The sequence below is a fragment of the Girardinichthys multiradiatus genome, chromosome 10, assembly GCF_021462225.1.
Source record: "Girardinichthys multiradiatus isolate DD_20200921_A chromosome 10, DD_fGirMul_XY1, whole genome shotgun sequence".
In the NCBI taxonomy this organism is placed as follows: Eukaryota; Metazoa; Chordata; class Actinopteri; order Cyprinodontiformes; family Goodeidae; genus Girardinichthys; species Girardinichthys multiradiatus.
Genome location: NC_061803.1, coordinates 13,288,203 through 13,314,001, shown reverse-complemented (window position 1 = coordinate 13,314,001; position 25,799 = coordinate 13,288,203). Strand labels below are relative to the sequence as shown.

At 40.3% G+C, this 25,799-nt stretch overlaps 1 protein-coding gene across 1 annotated transcript in view; it reads left to right on the top strand.

The window, feature by feature from the left end:
• The first annotated feature begins 16,089 nt into the window (after positions 1–16,089).
• nrxn1a (neurexin 1a) overlaps positions 16,090–25,799 on the top strand; it is a 99,600-nt gene continuing 89,890 nt past the window's right edge. The window contains 3 exon segments of the mRNA XM_047376692.1: positions 16,090–16,545; positions 16,955–18,068; positions 18,070–18,334. Coding sequence (XP_047232648.1) covers positions 17,601–18,068; positions 18,070–18,334 — 733 coding nt within the window. The 5' untranslated portion in view covers positions 16,090–16,545; positions 16,955–17,600.

Genomic DNA, 25,799 nt, shown 5'->3' with positions numbered 1-25,799 from the left:
ATATTAACACAACAATATGTTTTTCTTATCTAAACCATTCCATTCCAGCTCTAGCTGTAGGTTTATATTGGCTGTCTTTCTAGAAGATTAATCTCTGCTCCAATCTCAAATCTCTTGTAGCCTCAGGTTTTTACCCCTTGTATTTAGCTTCGTCAATCTTCCCATAAACTCGGAAGTTTTTCCTATTTCTGCTGAAGAAAAGCTTTCTCACAGCATGATGCTACCACCATGTTTCATTGTAGTTCAGTTTCCACCAAACAGACTATTTTGCATGAAGACCAAAAACTTCAGTTGTGGTTTCATCTGAACAGAGCACCTTCTTCCACATGTTTGCTGTGCCCCCTATGTGGCTTGTGCAAAACTGCAAATGGGAGTTCTTATGGCTGTGGGAAAATTCAGGTGTACCAACAGCAAAGTGAAACATGCAGATTCACACAAAGGAAAAAATCTAAAAACAGAATGAAGAATAAGAGACTGTACAGTAAGGGCAAATATACAGCATAAGAACAAAATACTGTGCAGTTATCAAAAATAGTATTCTCAGATTCAAAGAAATGTCCAACTTAGTATAACTGTAAAATGCAGCATATGCATGTAGATTTGTGCATAAAAAAACAACATATTATTTACAAGAAATTGAAAAACTGTGAAAACAAGAGCAGGGATGTAAACACCTATTGGGTTAGTTGGGGGCAGGGACGGTTATACAGTCTTATAGCTGGTGAGAGGAAGGATCTATGATAATGGATTCCTTTTAACAATAGTTCTTTTCTTGCTACTCTTCCATAATGGACAGATATTTGGAATGTGCTTTATTTTCTATAAAAAGCTCCCTGATATGTTTTTCCCTTCTAAACACAGTTGCCACTAAATACATCTTGCATTCAATAGTACCATGTACTTTTCAGTAACATTTTTGTTATAGATGCATTTATGCTGATTTGGAAACAGTCTTCTAGGTCATTATCTTCTATTCTCTTTATCCTTCTTTCTCTCCTTTATTCGTATTTCCTCCTCTCCCATTTACCTTTTTGCCCAACCTCTCTCCTTCTTGGTTTTTTTTCCCTTTCCGTCTCTGTTTTTATTGCATTTGAAATAATCTCAATGTAATTTCTAATAAAGTTTTTTTATATATATCAAGCGGAGCTTTATAGCAATATCCCTAATGCTCCACATGTGAAAGTAAATCTGTTGGGCTCAATTCATGTAAACCAAAAAATTTAAAATTTTGAAAATTACTTTTGAGGAATATATTTAAAATGAAAAAAAAAATATCAAGAAATTTTCAAATGTTGAACCTGAAGATTTTTATTTCTAGAGGCACGTTGTTCTTAATTTCCATAAAAAAATATTCTTGCAATAAACCACATATTTCATTAATTTATTTACAATTTCAATAAAGCAAAACTAATCATTTGAAGACGCCTTCATTGGAACCAGTAGAACGAGGTATGTGACATTGCCTAGTACGGTGGAGCCGGGGCCCCACCCTAGAGCCGGGCCTATGGTCGGAACTTGTCGGCAAGTGCCTGGTGCCCGGGTTCCTACTCACGAGACCTGACCAGACCAACCTCGATCAAGAGACACGGGGTCATACCCTAGAGGGTCCAACACCTGCAAGAGGAACCATGAGGGACCAGTGCAAAGAGGATTGGGCAGCAGTCGAAAGTGGAGACCTCGATGACCCAATCTCTGGGTGCTTAAACTGGCATTAGTGACGTGGAATGTCACCTCGGTATGGGGTAGGAGCCCGAGTTTGTGTGGGAGGCTAAGAGATATCTGCTAGAAAGAGTCGGGCTCACCTTCACACATAGCATGGGCTCTGGAACTCAGCTTCTTGAGAGAGGTTGGACTCACTTCTTCCCCGGAGTGGCCCACGGGGAGAGTCTTGTGGTGGGGTTTACCCAGGTGGATGGGAGGGTCATATCCTTGCACCTTCATGTCGGGGAGAGGTTTCTGACTGTTGTCTTGGCCTCAGGCCGAGGAGCGCTGTGAAGTACCAAGCCTTATTGGCATCCCTATCAGGGGTGCTGGATGGTGCCCCTCTCGTCATTCTGCTGGGGGACTTCAATGCCTATGTTGAAAACAAGAGTTACACCTAGAGGGGTGTGATTGGGAGGAATGGCCTCCTTGATTTGAACCTGAGTGGTGTTTCGTTATTCGACTTATGTGCTAGTCACATATTGTCCATAACAAACACCATGTTCAAGCATAAGGGTGTTCATTATTGCACTTGGTACCAGGACACCCTAGGCAGGAATTCAATGATCGACTTTGTAGTCATTTCTTCAGACCTTTGGCCACATGTCTTGGACACTCTGGTAAGGAGAGGGGTTGAGCTGTCCACTGATCACATCCTGGGGTGAGTTAGCCAGGGATGCATTTACTTCCCACCTCTAGGAGAGCTTGTTCCAGTTTCCGGGGGAGGTCGGAGACATAGAGTGCATGTGGGCCATGTTCTTCACCTCTATTGTCGATGCTGCTGCCCGTAGCTGTGGCTGTAAAGTCTGTGACAATCCCTGAACATGGTGGTGGACACTGGCAGTAAGGGATGCCATCCAGCTGAAGAACAAGTCCTATCGGTTCTCATTCGCTTGTGGACTCCTGAGGCAGCTGAAAGGTACCGTGAGGCCAAGTGTGCCACTGTACGTGCAGTAGCAGAAGCAAAAACTCAGGCCTGGGAGAAGTTTGGTTAGCCCATGGAGAAGGACTATTGGTCACACTCAAAGCAATTCTGGCAAAGCATCCGGCGCCTCAGGAGAGGGAAGCAGTGCTTTGCCAACACTGTTTAATTAATGGTGTTGACCTACTGACCTCGATGGGGGACATTGAACATTGAAAGAAGTACTTTGAGGATCTCCTCAAAAGTGCTGTCACGCCTTCCCTTTTGGAGGCAGAGACTAGGGACTCAGAGTTGGACCGCTGAGGTGGTCAAAAAGCTCCATGGTGGAAAGGCTTCAGGGTTGGATCAGATTCGCCCTGAGTACCTCAAGTCTCTGGATGTATTGGGGCTGTCATGGCTGACATGCCTCTTCATTGCGTGCAGTCAGGGACAATGCCTCTGGACTGGCAGACTGGGGTGCTGGTCCCCCTTCATAAGAAGGGAGACCGGAGGGTGTGTTCCAACTACAGGGGAACCACACTCCTCAGCCTCTCTGAGAAGACTTATGCCAGGGTGTTGGAGAGGAAAGTCGGACTGATAGTTGAACCTTGGCTTCAGGATGAGCAGTGTGGATTTTGTCCTGACTGTGGAACACTGGAGCAGTTCTACACCCTCTACAGGGTGCTGGGGGGTCATGGGAGTTTGCACAATCATTTCACGTGTGTTTTGTGGACTTGTAGAAGGCATTCAACAGTGATCCTTGTGGTGCCCAGTGGGTGACGCTCCATAGTACAGAGTCAGGGGCCCTTTATTAGGGGCCATCTGATATCTGTACAAGCGGAGCAGGAGTTTGATTGACATTGCCAGCATTAAGTTGGACCTGTTCCCAGTCCATATTGGACTGCGGCAGGGCTGCCCTTTGTCACCGATCCTGTTCATAACTTTCATGGGTAGGATTTCTAGGCGCAACCAAGGACCGGATGGGGTTTGGTTTTGGAACCAATGGATTTCGTCTCCTTTTTCACAGATAATGTGGTCCTGTTGGCCCTCTCTAGCCAAGACCTACAGCATGCACCGGGGCAGTTCGCAGTCGAGTGTATATCAGCAGGGATAAGAATCCGCTTCTCTAAGTCCAAGGCCATGGTTTTTGTCCGGAAAAGGGAGGCTTCCCCTTTCCAGGTTGGAGGGAAGTTCCTGCCTCAAGTAGAGGAGATCAAGTATCTTGGAGTCTTGTTCACAAACGAAGGGAGAATGGAGCGGGAGAACGACAGACAGAACGGTGAGGCTGCAGTAATGAGGATGCTGCGCCGGTTGTAGTGAAGAGAGAACTGAGCCGAAAGGCAAGCTCTCGATTTACCAGTTGGTCTACATCCTACCCTCACGTTTGGGCAGGAAATTTGAGTCATGACCCAAAGAACAAGATCCCAGATACAAGCGGGTAAAGTAAGCTTCCTCCACAGGGTGGCTGGGCACTCCCTTAGAGAAAGGGTGGGGAGATTGGCCAAACGGGATGAGCTTGGAGTAGAACTACTGCTCCTCCACATCGAGGGGAGTCAGTTGAGGTGGCTTAGGCATCTGTTTTGGATGCCCTCTAGACGCCCTCTGTTCCAGGAACGTCCCACCAGGAAGAGGCCCAGAGGATGGCCCAGGACACGCTGGAGGGACTATGTCTCTCTTCTGACCTGGGAACACTTCTGAAGATGTCTGGGGAGATGGAAGGAAGCCAGGGCATCTGTGCTGCCCTCCCCAACCTGGTCCCGGATAAGACGACGAGTATGAGTTTGATATACATTGGAAATTTACTTCTAAAATCTAAACTATAAAATTATAATTTATATCCTTACCTTACCTCAAATGGAGTCTTTGTACATTTAACTGATTGTTTAAATCGATCCTGTTTTTAAACAAATATTAAGAAATGTCAAAAAAGTTACCTTAAATAGAAAGAGAATGATCAATATGCCATGTTTTTTGGTTGCTAATGGAAACTTCATTTTCTTACAAAACAGATGTGTTTTTGTTTTCTTTAAAAAAGAAATTAAAGATTAAATTTAAAATGTAAATCATTACATATAAAGTAATTTTTTTAATTATTAACATTTTCAATGTATGTTTTCGTATTCAACTTATATTATTTATCAAACAAACATATTTTTATATTAGATTTTACACAATTATTTGAATAAAATTAAATATTCAAAAATTTATTGCAAATTGATAAATACGTTTTTAATTCACAGAGAAACTATCCTGTTTTCCCATTTTTCCTTCAAAGAAACATCAAAAGATACAATTTCAAATGTAAACACAATAATTTAACATTAAAAAAACTTTGCGAATCTAAAATATGAAATGACAGTATCATTTATTTTGTTTTTCTCATATTTACTTTATACATTTTTATATTTTCCATTTAACTGCAATTTAAATTCAAATATGTATATTTTACAAACAAATTTTTTTATTTACACTCTTAAAAACAATTCAAAAATACAATATAATGATCAATATGTGCAGTTTTTTTATCTAAAAAAATTATAAATTATTTTTATTTTCTTTGGAAAATACATTAAAAACTGGATGTTTTAAATTGCAACATTTTATTAAAAGCCCAAACCTAGTTACGCCTTAATATTATCAATGTTTTAGTCATTGTCTGGGTATGTATTGATACCTTCTCAATAAGCTTGGTTATCAGCATTTTTTCTGAATGTTTGGTGTTTCTCTTTGCCAGGCACCCTTGGAAGAATGCTATTATTTGTTAATACTATTTGGTCTAAAAGGTCAGCCTGGCATTGTGTGGGGGGGGGGGCTGGAGGAGCAGCACCATTGGAGTGTAAGGTAGTTGTGGTGGTTTCGCCAATGGGAAACCAGGTGCTGATGTTGAGATAGTTGCCATAGTAACGCCTCCTCCACCCTGTCTCCTCTTGCTTCTCCATCATTTCCCCTCGCACACAAGAACTGACATACAAACATGCACACGACTGCACGCTCAGACTTCCTATCCTTACGTAGGCAAAGTTTTTGTGGTCAGATCCTTTTGGTTTGGTATCTGTTGCTGAAAATAAATCAACTCTTCCTGTTCCAGCTGTGTGGTCATAGTGTGGCTCAACCATAGAGCTGCTTCTCTGCTCCGCCAAACAGTCGTCTGTCTAGCTGGAGTAAAAAATGTATGTACATAAGCAAATACCTCCAAGCTCCAAATAACTGTTAGATTAAACAATCCTCCAAAGACGAGAACCACTGTGCAAAAACAGGAGGAAGGAATGTTTTCTGCTGCCAGCTGCACATCTCCAACAGGGCTCCAGTCATTGTTTGCAGAGCATCCAGAATGACATCATGGATTTTTTTTACCTTTTACAGGACACCCCAGCCGCCAGTCAATTCCCCAGCTGCCCTGCTCCCTGGCTCAAGGTGTTGATAGGAAAAATTAGTTTTAAAGGAGCGTCTGAGGGGTGAAGCATGTGTTGGCTTGTCAAAGACAGACAAATACAGAACCAGAATAAAAAGCGCGAAGGGGGGGGGGGGGGGGGGTGCAGCTGTGACAGGGAGCCCAGGGAGAGCAATCCTAGGCTTGGCTCAGCCCAACTGGAGTCCCATAGAGACTGGAGGAAAAAGGGTATGATGGACTTACATGTAGGTATTGGAAAAACATGTCCACACAACGGTTACATACAAGGATCAACGTTCAAAACCACTAATAGTGGCTGCTAATCAGTGGCTGTGACTGAGGTGTTACTCTACTAATGTTTTAGAGATTGGTTATGGCCTTGGTTGTTAAAGACTGTACTGGAAAATTAGTTTTTATTCTTAGCCGCCAAGGCAAGCCTTTTACTAATACTCTTCAGTGCTTGAGTCAAACCCAGCCAATCTCCTTACATCAAAACTATCAGATAACCCTGCCTGAATGTGTGATGATTCTGATTCTAACAACATAAAATATTTGGAGGTAAATGGATCCGACTGCTAACATGGCTAACAAGTCCACTGGTTGACATCAATTGAATTTTATAAAAAGACTATGGGCAAGAGGTGCATTATTCTACTATGTTATAACAATTACTATAGCTGTGGAGAATCACTTGCAATACAAACACACATATTGCTGCCCAGGATATGTGTTTTTGAGCGAATATTCAAACACAGACTCCAAAACCAAAGACATAACGTTGAAGTTAAATTATTATCTGCCATAACATTATGATGGCCCTGACCCATTAAGGTATGGATTTTAGTAGACCTCTGAAAAGTGTGCTTTGGTATTTGGCACCAAGATGCTAGCAGCAGGGCCTTTACTCCCTGTAAAATCAGAGGTGGAGCATCCTTGTATAGCACTTGTTTGTCCAGCACATCCAACAGGTGTCAAAATCCTAAAAGGGTTTCCTACGTGTTGTCTCTCATCTTTATCATGGGTGCTGTTTATTCATGAGTAACTCTCACCAAGGTATTTAAAAAACAGTGCTCCTTTTAATCAGTTTTCTCATTGTCCATTATGGTTGTGGGAAGCATTATTAGAAAACAATTTATTGGCTAATTTTCCAACAGTTAATCTCTTGTGTTTCTTAGAAAAAGAGTTCCTCTCAAGTTGTCCTCCGTAAAACCACAGTGTTGTGGTCATATTCTGGATCCTCTCTATGTCAACAAAGTGTGGTTTTGGAGTAGCACCCAAGAGCAGACAGGAACTTGGGATGAGCGGACAGATGATTTCTTAAAAAAAAAGCAAACTTATAGAATGAAGCACAAGGATAAAATGACATGGAGCCAAGGCGGAGTAACAAGCAGGACATGGGAGCATGGAGGAAACAGTCAGGCACATGAAAGGTAATGGGGAACATAAGAGATGAACGAAAGAATCCAGCAGAAAACAACGAGAACCAGAGAGCTTATATACTGAAGGAGATGTTGAGATTTTCCTTGGATACAGGTGGTAAGCATGGAGACTGGGGAAGGGAGACTAATTAACACAGAGAAGCCGAACTAAGACACGAGAAAACACTGAACCAGGGCGAAAGACATATACTGTAAACCTCAACACAACATTGGTACCTTCACCCAGGAATATTCTTTGGCTTCCTTGGGTTCTCTAGTTTAGTTTCCCGTTTAGTATCTCTGTGTTTATTTATGGTTAGGTATTTATTTTCTTTGCACTCTTCTAGTTTATTAGTTTATTTTTCCTGTTCCTCCTCTTGTCTTTTGGTTCCCCTTCTGTTATTGTTTGCTCGGTGTTCGTTTCTCTTTTTATTTGTGATTCTTTCCTAGTTCAGTTCCTCGGTTTAGTCTCTATTGTTCCAGTCCCTCCTTATATGTTAGCTTTAGTTATTGTTTACGTTTGGTTTACATTTATTCAAGTCCTCGCTCCTCTTTTCCCAGTTAGTTCAGTCAGTGTTGGTTTAGGTTTGTTTAGTTTTGTGGTTAGGGTTTCTTTATGGTTTCTTTTGTTAATTCTTATTTTACCAGTTTCTTAGATCTTAGGTTGTTGTGTTTCTTCTGTTCCCTCCAGTTTCTCAGTTTCCTTTAGTTCATGGTTATTCCTGATTCTTATGCTTCATTTGGTTATTTATCTTTGTCTATAGTTTTGCTTAGTTCTGTTCTCTGTATGGTTTATTAGTCCCTTTTCCCATGCTTTAGTCTTTGTATTAGTTTCACCTGTTCCTTTAGCCTCCCTGCTTCCATGTCACACCTATTCCTAGTTCTTTTGATTACCTGCCCTTTGTTACCCTCTGTGTATTAGTTGTTCTAGTTTCATTGTTCGTTGCTGGTTCCTCTCGTTCACTACCTCTGATTACGGTAAGTTCAGTTTGTGCTACGCTCCTGCTCTGAGAATTCATGTAAGTTTTGGGTTCAACTCATGTGAATTCCTGCAGTGACTATGCTACGTTTTTGGATAACCTTTGAATAAAGATGAAGCCTGCCTGTAACATGCTGCTGCCCAGCTCTTGTCAGCATTTTGGTCCACTTAAGCCGCAGAACGTGACAACTTTAAGCCATCACTTGGATTCCTCACCTTCAAGGGAGGGAAATGCTGAGCCTTACCCAGAGTACTGACTACCCGTAACCTGCTACCTGTTCCCATCCATCTCAAGGTGGAGATGCTGGTGATTCACAAGTAAAAGAAGACACAAACCAATACTTACCTACAGAAGTAAGCCCAAAAATATTTATACTCCCGGCAGATTTAGTTTAAAGTTATCATTCAATATTACAAACATATGTTTTTCTTAATACAAATAATATTACCATTTTGTAGTGGCACAGCCAGAGTCCAGAGACCTGATAAGAAATCTGTAGAGGGATGTAAAATTCAATGGATGGCAAAAAGGATCTCCAATCTCAAAGACTTGTAACTCAAAACAAACATAAATCCAAAACATGCAAAATGTTTACTGGCAAAAAAACAGGTGATAAATAATTCTTGTCATGCCAGTTGCAAATTATATTTAATTAAAAACAGGATTTTTTTTGTTCAAAACTGATACCCCTTTAACATTGTTGTAATATCTTTTTATTTTTTCTGGCTTATTTCAAATCACAAACTAACTTCTTGGTTGAATGAAATTAATGAGGAATCTAAATATACCAGGGATATACAGATTGTTTGCCCTTTAGATTACCTTCCTGCAGGTCCTCTTCGATCCTATGGCACCATTAGTCAAGCCAAAAACCAACAACAAAGAAAAACAGTAGCAATACTTACTATCATTGCAAGACCTAAGGTGTCCCAGCAGAACATTACCCAAACCATCTGCCTCTACTTACCTTCTTTACATAGTGCATTCTGATGACACTTGTTTTGTGTCCTGAGTGATGTAAAATAGAATGTGATTTAGCTGGCTGGGCCACCTTCTTCCAATGCTGTGTGGTCCAATTCTTGTTCACACATGCGCATTTCACTATATATATAGTTGGTGGACAGTAGTCGGAATGGGGACCCTGACTGGTCTGAAGCCACCTGTGATGTACTTTGTATTCTGACCCCTTTCTAGAAGAACCAGGCTTAACTGCTTCAGCAATCTGAGCTAGAGCTGTTCATCTGTTGGACCAAACCGCACAGGCTAGTTTTGCTGGAATGTAAGCCTTGTAAACACACCTTGTTTTCAGTGCTAGTTGGAATCAAAATAAAATAGGCTAATAGAAAGTGCTTATTGTTGGAATAGGTTGTATACATACCAATACACAATGACCACCTGTCTAACGGGGGCCCTAAATGGCCCTAGATGCTCTCTGGCTATGCAGCCCTATAAGCAACAAACTGATAGACTGTGTATTCTGACACATTTCCATCAGAACCAGCATTACATTCTTCTATAATCTGAGCTACAGTAGTTCATCTGTTGGATCTGACCAGATGTGTCAGCCTTCACTCCCTCATCCATCAGTGAGCCTTGGCTGCCCAGGATCCGGCAACCACTGTTCCTTCCGGGGACCACTTTTGATAGATACTGGCCAACGCATACTTAAAACACCCTACAAGAGCTGCAAACTCTTACGCTTGTCATGTGTTTTGGTGATGGAGGAAAGAAAATCAAGCAAGATGATGACACAATCATTTTGGTAGGTTTGGTGAAATGCAAACTTACAAAATCATGTGAAGGGTACTCACAGAGGAAACCAACAGAGAGTGATGAATGCGAGGCAACGGTCAAGTGAACAGAGAAAAGGCCTGGAAGTGAAAGGATCTGGGAAGGGAATGACTGACAAGAGCAATATTTAAACAGTGGAGAATGATTACCAGGATCAGGACCAAGTGAGTCTAATTAATGCATATTATGTGGGGAATAGAGAGGGGAATAGAGAAAATGGCTAATTAATGCAAACCTATGTAAACAATACAAATATACACTAAGAAAACAAAACACCAAACGCTAAATCCAGGGATGAAGACAGCCCTTGCCCACTTTTCCTTTGGGGACAAAATGTCCACTTGCTGCCATATTTCACATAACATATTTCACCTACTAACAGGTGCCTTTCTGAAGAGGTAATCAGTGTTATTCTCTTCACCTGTCAGTTATCACAATGAGATGCCTGATTGGTGTATATTATTCATTGGTATCTATATGGATGCAGACATTAATGGTAAAAAAAAGACATTAATGTTAAAATGAGAAAAACTGTTGTAAGTTCTGTGCAAGTAAGTATTGGTATTGTTGGTAAAAGTCTGCCTCAAATTCTGGAAATAAAGTTGACAGTATTATCCAGTTATCCAGTGAAGACAAAACATGTAAGAAATGTTGTTGTTCAAGTCTGTTACTGTGCAAAGTCAGATTATGTTCTTGTCCAGGAAAATGACGTTTATATACCACGTACTGACAGATTGATAAATATGTTGTTTCTGGAATATAGCTGGGTCATGATAAACTACAAACTTTGGACTTCTTTTCGAGGGAACATTGAGAATAACAAATCTGTGTGAAAGTTGGGTCATGCTCTATATTTTGCATGATTCTGTATATAGCTGACACTCATTAAAGAGGACAAAGCTATCAGGATGAATCTGTCACGATTCGCCTGTGTTAGATTTTTGAGTTTGCGGTCTGTTTTCTGTCTATGTACAGCCAGGTTCTTCTCTGTTCATTCAGGTGATTAGATTCTTTCTGTTTAGTTTTGTATCTTCCTGAGTTAGATGTGTTTAGTTTTTATTTCCTTATATGTCCTCTAGTTTAGTTCCATTGTTTAACTTTTCTGTTCAGTTAGACATGTTTTCCTGTTACCTCCCTGCTCAGTAACCAATCTCCCAGTTAGCTCCTCCCAACTCCACCAGCTGTTCCTGATATTCCTCCTGATTAGTTCCCTGGGTTTATTGGTCCATTCTCCTCCTTGCCTCTGTATTTAAACTCTCTGGTTTTCTGTTATCATCATACTGCCAATTTCCATGGTCCTTGTCCTGCATGCCTAAGTTCCATTTTGTAAGTCATCCATTCATATGATTATTAAAGACCTTCTACTCATTATGCATTTCCCGTCCTCCGTCTTGCGCTTGGGTCCTGCTTCACCTCCACGCTTCATGACAGAGTATTTGTTTTATTTACCTAATAATTGTAAATGATACCTGAAACTGGCTATAAAAAATCCATGATCCAAATTAGAAATAGAAGAAACAGAAAAAAACAACAATCAGGAAATGTAACTTTGTATGTACAGGGAGGCAAACACTCACTGTGGTAATGAGTAACACAGACCATGTAGGTAGGAAGATAAAAATGGATTTTCCAACTGAACATTTAAGGAAACAACAAAAAAAAGTTGTAGAATTGAATCATACTGTTGGGGTGCGACATTTCGGACTCTGTTGTGGTTTTGTGTTTGTTTAATTTTTGTCTAGTTTGGGTTTTGTAGTCATGTTTGTTTGTTTATTTCCTTTTGCCCCTGATAGCTTTGTTCCTTCTACTGCCTCCTAGTGTTTGTTGTTTTCTCTCCTCTCGTTCTTAGTTTCTTAGTGGTTGCTTTCTTATTACTTAGTATGGTTTTCTTATTGTTATTATTATTATTATTATTATAGTTCTTTGTCTTCCTTGGATTCTTTAGTTTAGTTTCTCATTTGGTATCTGTGTTTACTTAAGGTTAGGTATTTGTTCTCTTTCCAATCTTCTAGTTTATTAGTTTATTTTTTCCTGTTCCTCCTCTTGTCTTTTGATTCCCCTTCTGTGGTGTATTTCTTTCCTAGTTTAGTTCCTCTGTTTAGTTTCTATAGTTCCAGCTCTTCCTTATAGGTTAGCTTTAGTTATTGTTTACTTTTGGTTTGTATATATTTTAGTTCTCACGTTCTTTGTTTTCTTTCCAGTTACTTCCGTCAGTGTTGGTTTAGGTTTGTTTATTTTTGCGGTCAGGGTTTCTTTATGGGTTCTTTGTTAATTATTAGGTTGTGGTGTTTCTTCTATTTCCTTCAGTTCTCAGTTTACTTTACTTAATGATTATTCTAGGTTCTTATGTTTCTTTTAGTTATTTTTCTCTGTCCATAGTTTCGTTTAGTTTTGTTTCCCTGAGTTTTGTTATTCAGTTCTTACTCATAGTTTTGTTATTATGGTCAGTTTCCTTTTGGTTATGTTATTGTCTAGCTCCTCTCGTGTTCCCTTGTTTTCTAGTCTGGTCACCATTGCAACTATTCATGTTCCCTCAGTTCTCCGCAGCCTGGTCCACACCTGATTCCTATCTCCTCTGATTTCCTGCCTCTCAGTCTCATTGGTCCATACTCCACTACCCTCTGTTTATGAGCTCTCTGGTTTTCATTGTTCTTCGCTGGTTCCTCCCGTTCACTACCTCATTCCCTACCATGATTATGTTCAGTTTGTGCTTCGCTCCTGCTCTGAGTTTCATGTAAGTTTTCGGCTCGACTCATGTCTAGGGCTGCTATGATTTATGCTACGTTTTTGCTACGTTTTTGGAAGAACCTTTGAATAAAGAAGAAGCGTTCTTTTAACATGCTGCTGCCCAGCTCTTGTCTGCACTTTGGTCCTCCTCAAACTCCCAAAGTGACACATATTAAGTTGTGTTGTAGGTTTGCAGCCATAAATGTATACCTGTTTGAAAAATTCATTTCAGTTTCATCTTCATTGTTTGAAGCCCGCTGGCTGTAGTGTCAGTTTAGGAGCCAAATGTAGACACATTGGCAGGACTCAACACAATATGTACTTTTGTAATTACACCAAAAAATTATACCGTCCATCCATCCATCGCATGTCAGGTCCATTTCTCCACTTTCAAATCCATTTGGATTTGGAGAGATTGTGAAGGAGGGCAGCCATTACTGTCCATATTTCTGCTCCTCAAACTAAAAACTTTTTCTACATAGGACTCCACTAGAGTGTATAGCAAATGTTTTTTCTCCAATATGCTAAACTAAATGTCCTAAAGCAAGGAGGCACTAAGTGATTCATTCTTTTTTTTAAGAGCCTACATTGTCCAATACACATGGAAGTTGTAAACATTCTCAACAAAACAATCAATTTGTGAGTGGGTAAATAAATTAGGTTGCTGCCCTCTGCTGTATTGTTTTGTAATCTTGAAACAGTGGGACCAATTCTTTGAAAGTTATGACAGCATTGATAAAGATCTACTATAATTACATTTTCTCTCAAGGGCAGAATAGACATTTAGATTAAACTTAACATTTTGTGTGTAGGTACTTTATATGTTCACATGTTGTGCCATAGGTCTGCACAAGATCAAGAGTATGGTGACAGGTGTGAGTAGGTCTGTGAATGCTTGGGTAAATCCAGTATAATCTAAGATATTATTAAAGGCTTTATAATAGCATTTAGACACTTTCATATTAAGAGACGAGAATATTGAAATCCCTTGCTATAATGATTTTACTATTTAGCACAAAATCAGACAACAAAAAATTCAGGGTGAAAAGCTATATGCTAAGACTTAGATATTTGAACTATTAGGCCTGGGACTCATCAATAAATTGGAGAGAAAGACTCTGAGGTTTATGCTCCACATTTTCGGTTAGTAATTTAAGGAACGCAAACATTTAGATGAGGGCTTGACTCTTATACTAGCCCACTGCAGCCAGGTTTCTGTAAAACAGAATAAATCAATCTGGCTGTAACAAATCAAGTTATCAACTAAGTCTTTGACGAGAGAGATCTTATATTCAATAAAACTTTGTTTTTGTTTGTTAAAGTACCATGATTGGTGTTATTAGATTTTCATGATTAACTCCTCTTTTAGATTTTAGTGGTCAAACATTACAGCATTTGCATTTTGAACGATTGAGCTGGGTGAAGGTAACAATGTTGTGTTGAGGTTGTTACCTCACTGCTTTTTGTTAAATTCTAGGGACACATCTTCATCAAACCTTGAAATGTTAAACTGGATTTATTTTATTTTTTTACCAGAGAAAAAGAAAATCCTCTATTTTTATTTCTTCTGAGTTTTGCAATCATTTCTTCCACTTGGCCTGCCTCTTGGTTTCTAAAACTCTCACCTCCACATTCTCAGTCATACTGAGTCATAGGATGAGTTACATTCCATCAAACATTTATCAACAACTGCCTTTTTGTTTAACTTTTTAAACTTCTTTGTTATTCAAGTTGCAAGAAACACTCATCTATCTATAATAAATGCTGTGCACCCAGCAACATAAATATTTCATGAGTTTTTATTGTTAAAAGATTAATTGCTTTTTTCTAAGGTTATTTGCTAGTTTAGTGAGTTTTTAATTGCTTTATACTACTTTTTAACACCATTGCGTTGTGACTTACCTGTTCATCAAGGTACTAATTTTTGGTAATTTTGTATCCAACCTTTTAGTAGGAAATAGAGCTCTCTGCCACATAATGTTTCCTGCTACCCATGTGTCATTTCATACCTATTTGCTGAAATATACTCTTAATCAGCTGTAAGGAAATGTAATTTGTGACTTCTACAAATATCATCTCCCAACAAGATATCACTCTTAGTTATTTTGGTTAAAACAGGGGTCATTATCGATCAAGTTTTAGGAGTGCCATATGGACCAAATGGGGATCAGAACCACAATAAAGGGAAATAAGGTGTAAAATAAAAACATCAGAAAATATTTTGTAGTATTAAAATGAATTTGAAGGAAAGAAATTAGTATTTTTATGATTATTTATACCCATAATTCACCAAAATACTTAACTACAAATTGTTAGATAAAATATGTTTTACTTAACCACTAACCATGAGTGAAAGAAAGGTTTTTATTGATATTTGTAAAAAGAATTGACAAAGAAACAAACTGATATTTTGCCAGAGTTTCGAGCACATCATAATAGCGTTGCACTAAGATACATCTAAAGGTGGGCCTCCAGTACACTCATCCATCCATCTATCTATTATCTATAACCAAGAGGCAGTGTACACCCTGGACAGGACAGATGATAGATAGATAGATAGATAGATAGATAGATAGATAGATAGATAGATAGATAGATAGATAGATAGATAGATAGATAGATAGATAGATAGATAGATAGATAGATAGATAGATTTTCTGCTTTCATGCGCACCTTGAGTGGTGTACAAGGTGTCCACCGGTGTACAAGGTGCTGCAGCAGCGAACGTCCCCGCCCATTTCTCCCTTTCTCTCCCTTTTTCCACACACAAACACGCACACACACTTTCTCCCTCTCTCTTAACCACGTGACTCACCCCTCTGCCGAGTCTGCCGCGAGAGCATCATCAGACTGCACCTTTTCCTCCTCAGGAGAACGGAGGAGAGAGCGACCCAGAGTCAGACAGAGACAGAGGGAGAGAGTGTGTGTGAGAGAGAGAGGGTGGGGGTCAATAACACCTTGTCATCTTCAGCCCGAACCCGTGATAGTTGTGCGCCTGTTTTGGTCTTTTCCCGTTTTCCTTTCTTCTCCTCTCGCGGATTCAAAATCCACCTCAAATGGGAAGGGAGATCGATGAGTGGCGCGCGGCACTGTTGCCACGGAACCACAGGATGCGCGTGAGGTAAGCAAGGATGCTTTGAACAAAGGCGATTATGTGGCTTTTATTTACAGAAGACGCTCACACATTCTCGTTGACCTGATAAACGATTTTTTTGTTTGTTAAATAAAGACGAAAGTAGGGGGTAATGTAGTTGTTAGGAGCTAATTGGACGCAGGTGACGATGAAGCTGAGCAGCTGCCACAGGGAGAGAAAGAAAAAAAAAATGGAGAAGAGGTACGGCTGCAAATCGAGAATCGATAATTCAACCGCATTCATTCACCCTGTCTATCAGTACCTGTGATGTCTCCGCTTTCTTTTGCCGTTTTAAAGACGTGTGAATTCTCCTGTGAGTGTAGTGAGCGGTTATATTCCCAGCCAGTACGGGTTGCGTGCCTGTAAATGTGTGTGTGAAGGCGTTCAAACGGTAGAAACGGGAATTTTGGAGCCCCTAATTCGATTTGATTCATCCACCGCAGTAGCAGCAGCGGCGGTGGGAGCTGCTCCCGCTCTTTGTGATGTTGCTGGACTCCAATAAGGTGCAGTAAAACTGATTGTAATAATAAATTCATATTTTTTTTCCAAATCAATAAAAATGCTATCAAAACTTCATCTAATAAAGACTGTATTCAGGAAAATATTGAGTGTTGGAGTCATAAATTTGTGACTCGAAGCCAAATTGCAGGTATGCCACCTAAAAATCCTCCTGCGGCATAATGAATCTCCATTGTGGAGATGCTGTGTGTGTGGGAGTTAAAATCAAGCCATCATTATCTAAATTAATCCAACTGTGTTTACAGATTGTCATAATGTAGCCATTCTAACGGTGTGCTCAAAATCTACCAGAAAGAGTTATGTGAGAATAACAGGTTCAGTGTGTGTGTGTGTATAACGTATGAATGTGTGTGTTGACCCTGGTTGATTGTGCTGTCTCTGTTCTCTCTGTAGGTCGCTGGAGAGAGTGATGACGCGGCAGTGAGAGACACACATACCTCAGCCTGCTGGCACACACTCCCATATATACACACTTTTGCCCACACGCTTTAAGTCTTGCCCCACTAAGACAAGGAAGGAGAGAGGGAGAAAATACTGCTATGACGGTGTCATTTCTCACCCTTACAAGTGTGTGAGCTGCACACACACACAAATACACTCACTCTCCATGGGGAGTTGCCTGCATGGGGGAGAAGACCCTATCTAGGGCACAAAGATGGAGTTTGCATCCTGTTTGTTCCACATCTAACACGCAAACATACAAATACACACAACTGGAGTCTTATGACTAAAAGAAGGAATGAAGAGGAGACGCTGAACATCGCAGAGACAAGACAAACTCCAGGCCAGGACAGAAGAAGATGTTCAAAGGGTGTTAAGAGAACAGAGGGTGCTGCTGTCTGACCCCTCCCTCTGGAGGTCCATTGTAACTGAGCTCTCTTTGGTTAAAGGCATTACCAAGACAGCAGGGTGCGCAGGTGACAGTGTTCTACGAAGTGCCCTGCAGTTGTCACCATGAGCTGTGGGCTAGAGGGAACACCCCAGCTCTAGCTTCTATTTAATTTTGTGTGTGTGGGAGTGTGTGAGTGCGAGTGTGTGTATGAGTGTAATGGCAGTTTGCGTTTGGGCGGCAGCCCCCCTGCTCTTTCTGGGGCTGTGCCTGTGCAGCGTAGGGGGCCAGGCCCAAGGGGAGGTCCTGGAGTTTGGGGGCGTGTCCAGCCAGTGGGGGCGGTTTCCTGTGTGGAACGCCTGCTGTGAGAGTGTGTTGAGTTTCAGCTTGCGGACTCAGAGCCAGGAGGGCCTGCTGCTCTACCTGGATGATGAGGGCTTCTGCGACTTCCTGGAGCTGCTTCTTCTCCATGGCCACCTGCGCCTACGCTTTTCCATCTTTTGTGCTGAGCCAGCTGAGCTGCAGTCAGGCGTGGCGGTGAGTGATGGGCAGTGGCATGCAGTGCGTGTCAAGCGGGACTGGAGGAACACCTCGTTGGAGGTGGATGGGCGACTGGAGGGATGGGCAGAAGTGAAGAGTAAGAGAAGAGACATGACAGTATTCAGTCACACATACATGGGGGGGGTTGTCAGCAGATCTTCACTCCTCGCCGCTACGCCTCACCTCACCCTCAGTGCGGGAACACCCTGCCTTTCGTGGCTGGATCACTGCAGTGAGCATCAATGGCTCACTGGTGACGCTGGACAGCTCAGAGGGCGTCACGGTAACAGCTGGCTGCGGGCCGGACCACCAGTGCCAGAACGGAGGGGTGTGCAGCGTGGTCAACGACCAGGCCGTCTGCGACTGCTCCGACACCGGCTACCAGGGCAATGACTGCAGTGAAGGTAAGATCTAAAACCATGCTGACCCATCATATACATCCCATCCTTTACATATTCTGACAGCTTTATATACATCCACAGACACACAGATTTCTCTTAAATCATATCTGCAAATTTAACTCGAAATTTCCTTACACCAGCTTCCTTAAAAGAATGTATCATTCACACCTTCACAACTCTCTTCAGTTGGCATCTATAGACCAGCGGCATTCACAAAAAGTCCAAGGCCTGCATACTGGTTATGCTTGGTATTCATTTCTTACCTGCAAACAACTCCCAGCCTACTATTTACACCCAAGCCCAGATATAAGGCCCCTACTAGGAAGGGCAACCAGTTTAGCGAGGCTTGAGCTGAGATTGGGGGAACAGCTGTTAAGTGTCACAGTAACCCAGTTAAGCCTTAGAGTGAGCAGATTGAATACAAGTTTCTGAAACCCAATGAAAGGTCTCAGCTATCTGGCTGGCTTTGAATAGCTATGTTGGTGCATTTGGCAGAACCATATAGATCCATTATGGATGTGGTGGGTGGCTGGTGTTGAGAGACCCTAATTGGAACCGTGCTAAGAGGCTGGAAATCACAAGTTGTTACATGGCTGACACCTGACTGCCTGTGCTAATGGATTTGGATTGATTTTAGATGGCCTTCAGAGCTACTTTGCATAGGGTGTTGAAATGATGTGTGTAGAATCTAACACTTGTCATTAATTTTAACAGCCTCCAGCCTTTTGAGATGCTCTGTTTGCGTCTGTGTGATTTGGTATAGTGTGTGTTAATGTGACAGTGCTCCTATAGAAGACAGAAACAGTGTAGGTCGCACTTCATAAATATACTCAAAAAAGAACTATAAGCTTTAATGTTTAAAAGTCATAGAGATACTCTTTTTTAATACTGTCAAACAAGCAGGTGGTCAATATGAGCGCCAATAGACAGGCCATTGTAAATATTGCCATGACAAAAGCAAAACAGCCACTTAATGAACTACGTTACCTAGTTATGACACACAAGTACAAATGCCCCCCTCACTAAATAATTGTGTGTTGTCAGATTTGCTTGACTTCATTCAGAGCAAATCAGCATTCTTGATCGAAAGCTCTCGAATTTAAAGATGCCTTCTAGCATTGCCTAAGCGATTGATTTTTTTTACTCGTCTTAAAATTTAATGACACAAATGCATCTGCCAGAAATGGCTGGGTGGCCTTGCAGTTCCTCCACCAGAAAAAAAAAAAATGACTTTACACTCCACTCAGCGCCGCTGTCAGCATCACACACATCTCTTTAGCCACCCACAGCATCACACCTTCTCATTTAGTGAACCGTGGGATGGCCTGGGTTGCCATGGATACAGGACTAATAAGGAGACCTCATACCGGGAGTGTCTCTTCATCATAGTTCTTTCATTCCCCCTTCAGCTTTAGCCTCCCGTTTTCCTTGGTACCTGCAGCTGGTGATGTCAGGCATAATTTCTTCCACCCAAATCTATAGTGTTTAAACTTCCACAATGATAGATCTTTATGTAGAGCGTATGTTTAATGTGGGAAGCATCAAGCTTTACCAAACAGCTGCAAAGGTACATATACTGCTGCTTTGTGTTCGCATTTGCAGAAATAATTAATTCACTGGGGGAAAATTATTAAAATCATGCTCTAGCAATTAGTTGTTCTGTAGAAAATCAATCATAAAGTAGCTCAATTGTTACCTCTCAGAAAAAAAACCAAACTAATTTTTTATAGGTTCAAGAATCCTAAATGTATACATTTGATGCTTTTCTACTGCCAAATATGATAAATCATCTAGAGATGCACAGATCAGGCCTCTCCAGTCCGATACCGATTTGCGGTTTTCTTTTCCTATTCTGACCGTGACTGATTACAAAGCTTTACTTCAAAGTACAATGACACATAAAATATAAACGAATGCGCAGCAGGTTTTTTGATAGAGGTAGTAGTTTTGGATCCAACAGATAATTAAGGAATTACAACATTATCCCTATTTACGCATCAAAGCGCATGCCACAAATCTCTACCTGATGGTTGTTGTACTCTAAAAAGTGCATCTTGTTGGGTGATGCATTTACAGTCCCAAAAGAGTGAATGGCCTTAGGTTTGATGCATTTAATTAATAGGAAAAATTTAAATCAGATTTGCCATATTTGATCTGACAATCATTGATCGGAGCTGATTCAATTCTCTGGACGACTGATTGTTGCATATATCCCAAGACACAGTCTGACAACTCATTACTTTTTCTCTTGTTTAATTGTTAATTTAAAATCCTTGACTTTTGGACTGTATGTCACATTAAGCAAGTATCCCGCTCTTAAACACTGCTTTGAAATAGTAATCTGAATCTTTCAATATTGTTCCAGCCCAATTAGATATAAAACAGAATAATTATATAATAGTAAAATTATTCCTGTCACAAGTGTTTCCAGTCAAAGCACTTAGATTTTCCTAAATACAGGAAATGACAAGTTAAGCTTTGCAAAGGCTCCCCACTGCACTAAGAATTACAGTATATGTGATTCAAGCCAGTCTAATCCAGTTTTCTGTTTTGCTGCTCTCTAGCAAAACATTAATACCTACACCAACATATGCAACCCAAACGTACAAACACATGTAGACACACATTCATGAGATATGCAGTCTCCAGGGCCACCATTATTCACACCACAGCTGATGTACCTGACAGCAGGGCAAGCTCTATGAGCTAAATAGGTGATGCATACATTTTACATAAAGACTCTCAACAGAAACATTGCCTACATTGCGCTGGCACTTGTCACTCAACAAGAAACTCATCATATCTATGAATTGGAAGATATATATTCCTAGAAATAGGCTCACATATTAGCTGCGAGTGTTGTGGATAACACCTGGTACACAGACCTTTTTTCTCTCCCAGCAGTAGATCTTCTCCTGAAATGGGTCCACGCTTTTAGCAATAGTATCTTTGACATTGGATAAAATCATATAGCTTTACAAGAGAGAAATTATAGTTATGCTACCTCTTGAATAAAATTACTGACCTGGATAAAATATAAGAGGGTGTTATTTGTGGGCTGAGTAGCAGGGTCTGTGTATTTTCCATGTCATTTCCATTACCTGTATTTCCCCTATTTGAGATAAAATGGACATTACAGTATTGGTGAGGCTGTTAAAGCTTAGAAGACATTATTAATTTACTTTCAGTAGATACAGAGTGGGCTGCACAGTGGCGCAGTTGGTAGCACTGTTGCCTTGCAGCAAGAAGGTCCTGGGTTCAATTCCCGGCCAGGGGTCTTTCTGCATGGAGTTTGCATGTTCTCCCCATGCATGCGTGGGTCCTCACCGGGTACTCCAGCTTCCTCCCACAGTCCAAAGACATGCCAGTTAGGTTAATTGGTCTCTCTAAATTGCCCTTAGGTGTATGAATGAGTTTGTGTATGGTTGTTTGTGTGTTGCCCTGCGATGGTCTGGCGACCTGTCCAGGGTGTACCCTGCCTCTCGCCCATAGGCTGCTGGAGATAGGCACCAGCTCCCCCATGACCCACTATGGAATAAGCAGTAGAAAATGACTGACTGACTAGATACAAAGTCTTGCAAAAGTATTCACCCCCCCCCCCCCCTTGGCTTTTTACCTATCTGTTACATTCTACCTATAATTTAAATGATTTTTTGGACTTATTTTATGTGGTGGATCTGCACATAATAGTCTAAGTTAGTGAAGTAAAATGCCAAGAATATATAAAACAAAAAGAATAAAAAAAAAAAAGGAAAGTGGCATGTGCATATGGATCCACCTCCTTTGCTATGAACTCCCTTAAGCGTTCTGGTGCAAACAATTACCTTCAAAAGTCACCTAATTAGTAAGATGAAGTCCACCTAAGTGTCACATGATCTGTCAGTATAAACACACCTTTTCAGGCTGCAACACCACTAAGCAAGAGGTATCACACCATGAAGACCAAGGAACTCTCCAAACAAGTCAGGGACAAAATTGTTGAGAATTTTTTTGATGTTCCCCCGGAGCACCATCAGACCCCTCATCTTTAAATGGAAAGCACATAGTACCACAACAAACCTGCCAAGAGAGAGCTGCTCACCAAAACTCACATACTGGCTAAGGAGGCCAATACTCAGACAGGCAGCACAGAGACCAAGCGTAACCCTGAAAGAGTTCCACAGCAGGGACTAGAGTATCTGTCAATAGGACCACAATAAGCTGTACACTCCATAGAGCTTTGCTTTATGGAAGAATGTCCAGAAAAAAGTCATTATTCAGTTTTAAAAATTAAGAAGGCACATTTAGACCTTACCAAAATGCATGTAGGCGAATCCCCAAATGTACAGAGGAAGGTGCTCTGGTCAGAGGACATCATAAATGAACTTTTCGACTGGCAAGGAAAACGCTATCTCTCGCAAACCCAACACATCCCATCACCCCAAGAACACCATTTCGGCAGCAGGGCCTGGAAAACTGGTCTAAGTCGAAGGAAAGGTGGATAGTGCTAAATACAGAGATATTCTTGAGCAAAACCTGTGTCAGTCTACCTGTGGTTAAACACTGGGGTGGAGGTTCACCTTCCTGCAGAACAATGGCAATACTGCTAAAGCAACACTGGAGTGGTTTAAGGGGAATTATTTAAATGTGTTAAAATGGCATTGTCAAAGTTCAGATCTTAATCTAATTGAGAATCTGTGGTTAGACTTAAAGATCGCTGTTCACTAGCAAAATCCATCCAACTTGAAAGATCCGGAGCAGTTTTGCTTTGAGGAATGGACAAAAATCCCAGTGTCAACATGTGGCAAGCTCATCCAAAGCAACTTGCAGTCGCAACAGGTTATCCATGCTGACGTTTTTTGTTATTTTGTCCCATTTGTTGCTTGCTTCACAATATAAGAAAATACACATTCAAAGTTGTAGGCATGTTCGGTAAATGAAATAGTGCCAAAGAATCGATTTTAATTCCAGGTTGTGAGGAAAAAGGGGTGAATACTTTTGCGAGGCTAGGTAATTAAAAATCAAAGGTTACTTTTTTGTTTATCTAGGACCATGTACAAAAAGCCTTTAGCTCTGAAAGCAAAGATGTAGCAAACCATATGATAGCTTTTGTGGGCCAATTTCCATGCAGATGGCCTTTATCTAAATTAGGTGATGGCGTCTTTTAGAAAGAGTCAGTTGGAGTTGGAAGAAGTGAAAGAAATAGTGACAGAATGACATAAAATATGTTTTGTAAACACTGTGAAGTTAGCATTTGCTTTGTAGCTTCCAGTTAACACTTAAATAAAGGCATATATTGCCACTTTTAATGTGTCTGGACTGTGTTAAATCATCTCAGCAAAAATCATTTAACTTGAATTAGACTGTAATTCTGCAATAAGCAGAGACTTTTTTTGGGAAACAAAAAAGAACATTTTCAATGCGTTCTTGACATTAGGATCTCCTAAAAATTAGGCAAGCATAAAACAATGCAATATATAACAAAAAATAGATTTTCTGTTTTTCCCACAAACGTTGCTAAAATCTCTCCTCACCTAATTGTGCAGCCAACATTGTGTACCGTCTCATCTCATGAGCTACTCACGTTTTAACAGAACCTGTTAGAACCTGTAAACTACTGAACTTTAAGAAGCTATTTCTGTTTCAAAAAGATGGTAATAGAACGATAACCGATGGTTTAGAAACATTAATTCAAGTCCTTGTTTTGAAAGTACTTGTGAACATTAAATAGAATCAGTGTGCTCTTGAACTGGGAGAGTTTCTGTGCAATTTAGCAAAAAGATACACCTTGGAGAACAGGGTGCAGTGTTTCCAGTTCTTCTCCCATGCCCACTTGATTCATCTTTCTCATTTTCTTTAAATAGTTTAGACATACAGATAGCTTAGAGAGGAGAATTTTACAGATGATGTATCTGGATGAATTAGATTGTGCTTTTTATGGTCTAAAGTGTTTTTACACCGTAGTTCAATTTGTCAGAGATACTGCCTCAGTGGTATGCCTCCAACCACATTGCAGGATGCAGCTAATATTTATGTCTCTACTTGAGAATAGCCTTAAGTATGTCCGATGTAAGCATGGGCCGGTATGAAATTCTCAAGGTATGATAACCAGGAGTAAATAAAATATAGTTACATTTTATTTACACAAAAAAAGGTGTATCATCATATAACAGATTTTATTTAAAACAAAGAGAAACTACTATTCCTGCTGCTGCTAGTATAATACAACATTGATTCCTTAAAAATGTTATCTATAACATTTATTTACTGCCATTTTGATACAAACACAAACATTCTAATAAATGTCTGCTTAAATTTAGCTGTTGGATCAAGTGCTTGTTGCAAAGAATATTTTTCCTTGTTTAGCCAAATAAGTTAATGAGTTGATATCAGCCAGTTAATCACATTCTGATCTGTTGAACTTGCTGCTTAATGGACATGCAGCCTGTAGCTTGCCAGCTTTAGTCTTAAAACAGCATTACCGTAATAATACTAATGGGTGGTGCTCTTGTAGTTTCCACTGCATTGTTGTTTGGGTTTGTCATACAGGGAATATTTCCAAACTGTCAAATATGGAATTTTTGTAAGCAAGGGAAAGGTGCAGACCCTTCTTACAGGCAGCTGACTAGCAGTGCGCAGGTGGGAGACGAGGTAGCGTTGTGCTACTCTATGCTTCATATAGCAACTCTGGTCACTGCTGCCCCTTCTCTGGTATCTCATTAAAAGAATTTTGAACCATAGGGATGATGGAAAATTGTAGTGGTTGTTAAACTGTAATATTTTAATACCTTGATACTGGGGACCGGCGCAAGCCCAGTCAGAAATCTCTTTGTTCAGATGTGCTGAGGCATTTTGAAATCAGCTATTCAAAGGTTATATTTCAGAGATAAATAGGCGGACAAACAAAGAATTGCTTAAAATAAGAATTACACTATTATCATGGATCCCACAACTCCAAATATATCTCCACAGTAAAGCTTTGAGGCTTTCTGTTAATTTACTTTTATGCTCATGTTTCTACAGATTTGAGGGAAGCTTAGAAAACGTTTTCAGAGCGTCATAGTATCTACTGATTTCTCTTTGGCCATTTAGAAGATTTTTGCTTTAAAGTAACATCTAAATGTCAGCTTTGGGCAAACAATATAACTTTCAATATTAATCATATTTATTAATATTTAGCCAACCTAATCCATGACGTCGATCACAATATTATTTTAACTGACACAATTTTCTAAACATTATCTTTTGTCAGTTTCCTTAAAGTTTTCACAAAGTTACAATAGTTTTCCTCCCAACTGCAGCCTAAGTAGCGAGTTTCAACAAACATGGCAGATAAAGTGTTTGCTTCACTGTCAATTGAGCTGCTGTATAAAAGTTCTTTGAAGTTCTCACGAATTAAAGTGATCTAATATGGGAAAATAGGTATTTATAATAGTGAAAAAAGTTATTTGACGATAAATAGTGGGGGTTAAAAACATTTAAACGCATG